Here is a 10,576-nt window from a genome sequence, read left to right on the forward strand (position 1 = left end):
TCCCTACACACAATACTCTCTACCTCTGGAGGTTGTGGGCTCACCTGTACTTCAGCCTCTCTCTCTTGCCCTAGAGAGCAGGGGACCTTCCATTCATTCCCTGGTCCAGCCGACTGTGGAGTGGCTGAATTTCTGCTGCCTCCCAGGGACGAAGACTGCCCTGGGACAGTCCCTGGTTTCCCACACATTTTGGCCTTGGGGCCAGCAGATGAGGAAGCCCCATTCAACCCAGTGAGTGATACCCTGCAGGCCCCTCTCTGGAACTACAGCTCATTAAACCTTATGGGGGAAAATTTTAAACAAACAACCACAGCCATCTTACAAACACAAGTAACTGCCATTTCATGACACCTACCAACAGCCACTGAGGGAACAGTTAGTCCCACACAGGAAAAGCGTCTTTGTCAAAGAGAAAGCCGTTTGCCAGTAATTCTGACAGGGCACAGTGGCTGAAGGGGGAGTGGGCGGGAAAGAGGAGCAGACCCAGCACCCAGCCAATGTCACATGAGTACTCTTGAGTGGGAGCTGATGGGCCAATGGCTGAGGGAGAGCATGGAATCTTGCCACCCCAAAACAGGATTATAATATAGGAGAGATATTTTTCCAAGGAGTTCAGTGCAGTGGCCATTGTTCTTCCCTCACAGCAACAACCCTGTGGGGTAGGTTAGGCTAAGAGAGAGTCATAGAATCATAGAGTTGGAAAGGGCCATAAAGGCCATCTAGTTCAATCCTTTGGTTAATGCAGGATCAGTCTAAAGCAGAGGTGTCAAGCTCATTTTTTACACGGGCTGGATCTGACATAAATATCACTTTGTTGGGCCAGACCATGTGTGCCATAAAGTGTAATATGAGGTACTACAAGACAGTAATATGAGCCAGTTTGGTGTAGTGTTTAAGTGCACAGACTCTAATCTGGGAGAACCAGGTTTGATTCCCCACTCCTCCACTTGAAGCTGCTGGATGACCTTGGGCAAGCCATAGTTCTGTCAGAGCTGTTTTTGAAAGAGCAGTTTCTGTCATAGCTCTCTCAGCCTCACCTACCTCACAGGGTGTCTGATGTGGGGAAGGAAAGGGAAAGGAGTTTGTAAGCTGCTCTGAGACTCTGAGTGAAGGGCGGGGTATAAATCCAATCTCCTCCTCCTTCTCCTTCTCCTTCTGGAGATATAAACTTTATAAAGGTGATTTCAGTTGTTGAATGGCAATAGAAGGTGTGATGGGATTAGGTGTGATATGCAGAGCGGTAGTAGGCATGGAAATATTAGCATTGGTAATTAAACAGGAAATCTAGGTCTCAGTTTGGTCCAGGAGGATGCAAAGAATAAATGGAAATAAGTCTGAAGAAGTGAGCGGTGACTCATGAAGGTATATACCCTACCACAAATTTTATTAGTCTTTAAGGTGCTACTGGACTCTTTCTTTTTCTATTGCTATTAGAAACCACAACGTTCAAAAATCAGTGGGGGGAACATTTTAATCTTCCAGGACATTCAGTTGCTGACCTAAGAGTAGCAATTCTCTTACAAAGGAATATGAAAGGGAGATTAGAAAGAGACTGCTGAATTGCAACTGATAATGAAGCTTAAGATAATGCAGGCTCCTGGACTGAATTGAGACCTAGGTTTCTTCTCTCATTACTAATGCCTGCTGTTGTCATTTCACTTTCCAAGATATAAGGACAGATTGACTCACATTCTAGCTGTATCTGAAGAAGTGAGCAGTCACTCATGAAAGCTCATGCCCTGCCACCAATTTTGTTAGTCCTTGAGATGCTACTGGATTCTTGCTCTCTTTCAGTAATAAAAAATGCAAGCTGTGCTGTTATGTTCCCCCCACCCAATCTGTTAAAAATAGAAAGGGAGATCTCTTCAAGTGCCATGGGACTCTCTCTCTCTCTCTCTCTCTCTGGCATGCTTTCTCTGACTCTTTCCTTCCCTCCCTTCCCTTCCCCCCTCTGTGAAGAATTGTGCTTGCACACAAAAGCTTATACCTGGAATAAAACATTGATGTTAAACACACACACATATATATATATATATCTTTCTCGTGCTCTCACTGGCTCTTTCTCCCCCCCCCTTTTTGAAGAGGTCTGCACACACACAAAAGCTTATACCTGGAATAAAACATTGAAGGTCTTCTAAAAAGAGCCATGGGTCTCTCTCTCTCTCTCTTTTTTCCTTGCCCTCCCTCCCCAGAGGAGGGGGAGGAGCCCTCAGCCAAATGAGGGAAGGGAGGCTTGGCTTTCTTTCTCTCCTCTGCAAAGCAAAAAATAGGAGAGACTAGGCAAAAGCAGCTGCGATGAAGGAAACAGGAAACAGGAGAGAGCCAGTTGCTCACAGGCCAAGCCCTGCAGGGGCTGGGGCTGGCCTGTGGGCTGTATGTTTGACTCCCCTGGTCTAAAGCATCCCTGATAGTATTCAGCCAGCTGCTGCTTGAAGACTGCCAGTGAGGGGGAACTCACCACCTCCTCAGGCAGCCAGTTCAACTTTTGAACTACTCTTGCTGGCTGTCCAGCCAGCATCTTTCCATTTGTAATTTAAACCCATTGCTGTGAGTCCTGTCCTCTGCTACCAGCAGGAACAGCTCCCTGCCCTCCTCTAAGTGACAGCCTTTCAAATACTTAAAGAGAGCAATCATGTTCCCGCTCAACCTTCTCTTCTCCAAACTGAATGTTCCCAAGTCCTGCCTGTTCCAAAGTCACCAGAGAGTTTCATGGCAGAGAAGGGATTGGAACCTGGGTCTCCCAGATCAAACATTCCAACACTGTAACTGCTACTTTGCACTTGCACAAGAAAATTGGAATCCAGAGTGTATTTCTACAGCCATCCTTGTGGTTGCAGTCGCTTACAGTATTTGAGGTGAAGACTGAGTAACATGAAAATTAAAATGAAATTCACTTCTTTCATTTGCTCTAATCCACCCACTATAATGCATTTTCTTTTCAGATCCACGGTTTATTAGCACACATCTGATCCCAGAAAGTGACAACCCAGAAGATGACAAGATCTATTTTTTCTTCCGTGAAAATGCAATTGATGGGGAACATTCTGGGAAAGCCATGCATTCCCGAATAGGACAGATCTGTAAGGTAAAATGAATGGATTGGATGGGAATTAATGAGTGATGGTGGAAATCTATCCACCTTGATTTGCACTTGGTCTTAACCAGCCAAGTTATTTCTCTGTCTAGAAAAAAACAGAAAAGAAAAGAACCTTTTTTTTGGAAGCCCAATTCTGAATTCTCAACCTCGTTATACAGCCAATGATATCACTGGAAGAGGGGAAAAGACAAATCCTTCCCCCACCCCCTTTATCTCTGGTTGTCACAAAGTAGCAGCAACTGTCAGGCCTTCTCGCTGACCAGCTGCGTTTCCTTCCTCCTTCCAGTACCCAGTTCTTGAATTTAAAAATCTGGGGTATAAGGACCCCTGTCCAATTTCCTTCATGGCATTTGAGTGCATTTCCCAGGGCATCTGAAGTTCACTGTTGCTACATAAGGTTTGGAAGGAAATGAGGTACATTTGGGCTAGCCCAGAAAAAGAAAGCAAGGCCCCAAGAAATTTGGGGTGGATCTCTGGCTCAGTAGTAGAGCATCTGCTTCACACGCAGAATGTCCCAAATTCAAATCCCAGCAAGGGTCAGGTGGGAGGTAAAATAAAAGGTTTCTGCCTGAGACCCTGTACAGCTACTGCCAGTCTGAGTGGACAACACTGTCCTTGATGAAACAAGAGTCTGATTCAGTATAAGGCAGCTTTATGTGTTCATGTAAGCCAGCAGTGATGGCAGCAAAGAAGGAGTAGAATCACCACACTATGGAAGGGGAGGCCCACTGCAGGCATCATATTCAGGGCTCTCCAAAACCTGGGGCTAGTAGTGGACACATATCAAGCCTGTACTTCTATCTTCCCTGCTTAAATTAATGGGATTGAAAGGGCTTATGTTTGGCGTGGTTGTATTCCAAAGGTCATTGCCAGCTCTGCCTTCAGAAGCTCGGCAGAAAGTCTGCTGTACCATTGATTGAGCAGGAAGGGCATTTGGGAATCACTTTGACCACACTGAATTCAGGCTTGGGGCAGCAGGAAATCTTTCATCCTTCAGATCCAGGATCTATCTGGCCTCTTCACTCAAGGATCAAAAAGAAGAAGAGAAGAGGAGATTGGGGTTATACCCCACCCTTCACTACCCAAAGGAGTCTCAGAGCGGCTTACAATCTCGTTTCCCTTTTCCTCCCCACAACAGACACTCTGTGAGGCAGGTGGGGCTGAGAGAGCTCTTTTGAGAACTGCTCATGAGAGAACAGTTCTGAAAGAACTTGTAACTGACCCAAGGTCACACCAGCAGCTGCATGTGGAGGAGTACAGAATTAAACCCTCTTCTCCCAGACTAGAGTCCGCGTTCCGAAACCACTACAGCAAACTGTCACCAAGCAGTGGTGGAGAACAGTGTTAGGCCTTGGTTTTAGAAGCCCAATTCTGAATTCTCAACCTGTATATTGCCAAAGTCAGACCAAAGTCAGCCAGGCTTTGACAGGAGCAGGAGAGGGAGCTGCTGCTAGAGTGGTGAGTGTTTTTATTATTTGCCTTTTCTTAACTGCTGAGAATTAACTGAGGTTACTGTGTGGGAGGATAGTGTTTGAGGGTGTGTGGGTGTGTATAGTGGTACCTGTTTGAGGAAGTGTGGTTTCTGTTTGCCTCTTTTGCCTGGGTGTAACTGATTGTAGCTTTTAGCAGTTTTGCCTAGGGCTGACTGCTGGCTTCGCCGTCTGCTGGGTGAGCCTTCAATTGTGTAAGGCTCTTCCTCACCAGAAGTGCCATCCGAAGGGTGAGAGCTCAAGGGATCTTAGCCTGGGGGTCTGGCCTGGGGGCCCTGTAGGAAGCTGAGTAGCTCTTTCATCCTATATCTGTTAAGTTCTTCTGCTTCTGCAAACCTTTCACAAGTAGTCTTGAGAGGCAGTTTTGGTAGGGGAGTTACCAAGGAAGTGCAAGTTAAACTGAACTAATTTTGGAATGTATTGCAGCAGAATGGCTGGTGAGGGAGCTGAGGCAGTGATGTGCAAAGTCTATCACATGTTCATATTCTTACATGAGGGTGTAACGAAATGGCTGCCAGGCAGAGGCAGCAGTACATTAAAATGGCTGCTAATCCTCTGGAGGGGGGAGGGACTCCATAGGGAACAATGGGGCTGCCATACCTCCCTGCCTACATTTCCCAGAAGGTTTAGGGGGAAAGTGTGGGAAAGTATGAACCCACCCCGGGGGAGGAGCCTGGCAGAAAAAGGCTTTAGCCCTCCAGGGAGGCTTTTAGTCTCAGCCTAGTCTTGGCCTTCGCCTGAGCTTGAACAGCAGCTTCAAGGGGGGCGTACAGGTGGGACTCCTGCTACCAACACTCCATGGTCAGTCCAGGCCAATGTTCCCTCTAAGCTGTGGAGTCTTGTGAGCAAGAATTCTTCTTTGTGAGCTACTGGCATTAAAGTTGTGAGTGAGCAATTTGACTACTGCATAAATTAGTCTGCTCTGGAGCAATCCTGCCTGAGCTAGGACAAAAATGTGTGAGCTGGAGGCAAAAAAACTGTGAGCTAGCTCACACTAACTCAGCTTAGAGGGAACACTGGTCCAGGCCACTATAAATCATGGTGGACAGCCAAGAGGGTTAGCAGTACTGGTGACCAGTCCAGTGAAGGGCTGAAGTTTCTCTCCAACCAAGAGGAGGGGGAAAGCAAATCCTGGCCTGCAGCCACCCACTATAGAGGTAGAGAGGGTGTGTGTAGGGGACAGATTAATTGTGTTTAGATGGTGTTTATTTTCTACCCAGGTTGAGTTGATGTGCCTGTGTTTATTTTCTGTGCCTAACTTGTATATAGTTAAAATAAAACTTTTTTTAAATTATAAAGCCTGGTAGTGCATTGACCACATATTCCTTCCCGCTCAGCACATTACCAGAGACAAAGGGAAGCCAAGGAACGCAAATGGGCCCAAATCAGAGAGGTTGCAAACTCTCCAGGGGGCGCCCAAAGATTGAGATATCCACTTTCCCAGGTTGGGAAATCAGCTCTCCCTGTCCCGCTAGGAAGGCAGTGTCAATTCAGTGAGTGGTGGCAGTGAATGAGGAAGGGAAATAGCCCCACCAGGCAGGGTGGGCAGGCGAAAATAGGGGCTTGCAGGCCAGCGAATGGCTATTCAGTCTCTCAGGGCTGAGGGCAGGTCCCTATTTCATCGCAGAGGGTAACAGCAATTACACTTCAAGCAAGTGTAAGTTGGTAGCCCTACTAGAGGAGAAGATACAGGGACTTGAGGCACCCTTGTCCACACTCCACGTTTTAAGAGACGGTGAATATTTCCTGGACAAAACAGATGAAGCCCTTCTGAGAGGGAAACAGGAGGTGGAAGGAAAATTATCTCGGCAAATGGAGGAGCGCCCAGCATGGGAGGAAGGCGCATGGAAGAATATAACCCACTGGAACAGAAAAATCAGGAGAGGTTCTGAGCCTCTGTTGCTAAGCAATTGGTTCCAGAATCTCCCCACAGATATTGATTCTGGACCACTGGAACAAGGGCACCTCTCTCAGCCTCCACAAAGCTTGAAGGAAATGTCTCAGGCCCCCATGGATGAGAGGACTCGAGCTTCTGCTCCCCAATATAGGAGAAGGCATGTGTTGGTAATTGGGGATTCCCTACTGAGAGAAGTAGAGGCTAAAATGTGCCGACTGGACTTGTAGTCTCAAGAGGTATGCTGTCTACCAGTTGCATGCATCCAGGCTGTGACAGAAAGGGTAGGAAGGCTCCTCAAGCTCATGGATTATTATCCTTTCTTGTTCATCCATGTGGGAACAGATGATACTGCCTGGCACAGCCAAAAATGGATAAAAAGGTGAAGGACCTGGGAGTGTAGGAAGTGTTTTTTATTTATTTATTTATCGTTCGATTTATTACCCCGCTCGAACCCCCGCTAAGGGGGTTCTTCCTATCAAAGCTCGTGGCTTAGGAAGGGAAAGAAGAATACTGCAAATCAATGACTGGCTACGAAGATGGTATCATCAGGAAAGGTTTGGATTTTTGGATCCTGGATTATGCTTTCATCACCATTGGGTGGCGGTTTATACCTCACAAGGGTAGGAAAAAATGTCGTTGGTAAGAGCCTTGCAAATCTGATAAGGAGGGCTTTAAACTATATCATATGGGGGAGCAAGACAAAAAATTCAAAGGCTAGTATGATACCAATAACTGGAGATAAGAACACTAATATTTTACGGGGAGTGGCACATATGCTAGGTAATATTAACTTGCAGGTATGTTTAGAAATGAAAACCTCAAGCTGCATAAAACATCAATTCCAGTGTCTCTACACTATTGCACAGAGCATGGGAAACAAGCAGGAGGAACTTGAAGTCCTAATCCAGGAAGGGAACTATGACCTAATAGGCATTACTGAAACTTGGTGGGATGATACAATTGGAATATTAAGACTGAGGAGTACAACTTATTTAAGAGGGACAGACAAATAAGGAAGGGCGGAGGAGTTGCATTATATGTAAAGGAGGTATATACTTGTGAGGAAATATGTACATCTGAGCATGAAAGTCCAGTTGAGAGTTTCTGGGTAAAAATAAAAGGAGTAAGTGTTGGATCCCCAGGCATTCGAAATAACTCCATGTTTGATTCAAAGCAAGGTTTATTTCAAAGCGATGGTTCAGACAGGAACAAGGACATTGTTAGGAATGACTATCAATACACAGATATAGCATAATAAAGGGATTTGAACCATGTTAGGGCCAATGAGCCCAGTTCCCGCTGGCGGGAATAGAACTCGTAAACGCGCGCCCATTTCATGGGAACGTAACAGTTCAGTACTATCAGTACAGGTTCAGTTCACAGGGTAGATAACCATAACAAGCCGAGCGAAGCACCGACTCCCCCCACCAGCTGCATGACCTTGGCCAGTACCGCAAAATACAGAGAAGCATAATGAAGCTACAAGAACCCGGGGGGGGGGGGAAAAACATGTTAAGCAGGTAACAACAGATACAATGGCAGCTAGCTGACAGTAAGAAGTAATACTGATATTCTGATGGGGGTCTGCTATAGACCACCAAACCAGGCAGAGGACTTCAATGGGACACTACTAGAACAGATTACGAAGTTCTCAAAGAGATGGGACATGATGGTCATTGGAGATTTCAATTACCCAGATATCTGTTGGAAGTCCAACTCTGCTAAAAATGAAAGGTCCAGTAAATTTCTGACTTGTCTTGCTGACAACTTCATTTCCCAGAAAGTGGAGAGGGAAACAAGGGGATCTGCTTTCTTGGACTTAATTCTCACCAACAGGAAAGAACTGGTTGATGAGGTGAAAGTAGTTGGCACCCTGGGTAGTAGTGACCATGTAATCTTGGATTTTACAGTCTTGGGGAAGGGAAAAGTTGTACATAGTCAGACATATAGGTTGGACTTCAGAAAAGCAAATTTTGACAAACTTAAAGTTAAGCTTGGTAGAATCTCATGGTCAGAAATACTTAAGGAGAAGGGAGTTCAAGAGGGGTGGGAGTTTCTTAAAAGTGAAATATTGAAGGTACAATCACAAAGGATTCCTATGAGAAGGGAAAATGAGAGGAGCCTAAAGAAGCCAAGGTGGCTCCATAAACAGCTTTCCTGGAAGATGCACTTGAACTCTGCTGTTAGAACCGCTATGAGTACTGGGAAGGACATCTCAAGATTTTATTATTCCACGGGTGGCCAATATGTTCTTGCGGCAGTCAAGGTATCCAATGCTAAAGTTGCTGGACAGGTGCTAATGCGGCCAGGTTCTGGATCAGTGCAGTAACAGACAGTATCGACAGACCAGTATTAAGATTCCTACACAATATTCTGGGAACACCTCAGTGTGTGCCTGGAATAGCCCTGAGAGCCAAAGTTGGGGATATGTCTTATGAAGCAAAGGCCTTGGGGAAAAGCATTCAATTTGAAAATTAGGACTCTAAAATCAAACCCAGATCTAAACCTCCTCAGACTAGTTAAGCTGGACCACCACACAAGTGACTGGAACAGATTACTGAACCGTAAACTAGTATATCTGGATATCACCCACGATGTGATAGAAATCACGAGTGGACAAGAACTGTCACAGCTCATTAGAAGAAGTTTGAGAGACTTTGACTATGAGAGCACATCTATTAGTGCTCAACGTTTTCAGCAGGCATTCAGCCTCCAACCACAATGCCAAACTACTTATCTGAGATAATTCTTCCCAAGTATAGAAGGGCATTCGGGCTAGCGCATCTGAATGTCCTACCTTCAGCTGTGATGTCAGGAAGATTGAATGGGATTTCATACTCTGACTCTGTAATTGCAGGAGCAGTAAAATTGACTCTGTGGATCATATTTTGCTTGATTGTCCCAAATTTTTAGCTCTAAGAGATGAACTGATCTCTCCTTTATTTAATGAGAACTTCCTCTCTCAAGGAGCAAAATCATCCTGGTTACTTAGAGACAAAGATAAACAAACTACTCTGCGCATGGCAAAATTTCTAGCAGCTGTTGTCAAATCACATAACTTTTGCAGTAGCAATCTTTAAATTATTCCATATTTTCTGTGGAACAAGATTTATTGTGGAATGAGGGTTTGCTGTTTATAACTCTGGTTGCAAAAACAGTAAAGACAATAACAGTAATTCTGAAGAATTGAAAAATTAAAAAAAACTCATTTAGGAAATGGAAGGAGGGCCTTATAACCAAGGATGAATAGAAACAAATAAACAGTGCTTGTAGAGAGAGAGAGTTAGGAAAGCTAAAGCTCAGTATGAGCTTAGGCTAGCGAGAGATGCTAAAAACAACAAAAAAGGGTTCTTTTCGTATGTTTAAAGAAAGAAAAAGAGCAAAGACATGGTAGGCCCATTGTGGGGACAGGAAAGTGAAATTGTAACAGATGGTGAAGAGAAGGCAGAACTGCTCATTTCCTACTTTTCCTCAGTCTTCTCTTGCCAGTGAAAAGGTGCTCAACATGGCAAAAACAAAATACGTAATGAGGGAGGGAAGTTGCAGCCTAGGATTAGCATAGGTGTAGTACATAAACACCTAGTTTCTTTAAATGAAACAAAACCTTGGGGCCAGATGAACTGCATCTGAGGGTACTAAGAAAACTCACAGATGTAATTTCTGAGCCTCTGTCCATTATTTTTGAGAATTCTTGGAGAACAGGTGAGGTGCCAGAAGATTGGAGACAGGCAAATATTGTTCCCATCTTCAATAAGGGGGGAAAGGAGGATCTGGGTAACTACTGACCAGTCAGCTTGATGTCTGTACCTGAAACAGTTTTAGAACAAACAAGTGGAGACCCGCAACAAAATGTTGCCTACTGTGTTGTAGTTGGGACTCCACTTGTTCTCCCCCCCCGCTCCGAGCCCCACAGCCCGGAGAGGGAGCCTGCCCCGCTCCTCAAGAGCGCCGTCCAGCCGGCCCTCCTTGCGGGGGGGGGGAGGCAGAGGAAACAGCAGGAGGAGGTAAGTACCCCCCCCATCCTGCTGGTTCCCCCGTGTCCTCCACCCCCCCTTGCCTTGCCCCACTTGCCTCCCCCCCGCTCCTCGCCAT

General features: G+C 45.6%; 1 protein-coding gene across 1 annotated transcript in view; it reads left to right on the forward strand.

Annotated features, from left to right (window-relative positions):
- SEMA3A (semaphorin 3A) overlaps positions 1-10,576 on the forward strand; it is a 397,277-nt gene that overhangs the window by 319,497 nt on the left and 67,204 nt on the right. Inside the window, exon 7 of the mRNA XM_015422974.1 lies at positions 2,943-3,085. Coding sequence (XP_015278460.1) covers positions 2,943-3,085 — 143 coding nt within the window. The remainder of the gene's footprint in view (positions 1-2,942; positions 3,086-10,576) is intronic.

Source organism: Gekko japonicus, unplaced genomic scaffold (assembly GCF_001447785.1).
Source record: "Gekko japonicus isolate JY-2015 unplaced genomic scaffold, Gekko_japonicus_V1.1 scaffold145, whole genome shotgun sequence".
Taxonomy (NCBI): Eukaryota; Metazoa; Chordata; class Lepidosauria; order Squamata; family Gekkonidae; genus Gekko; species Gekko japonicus.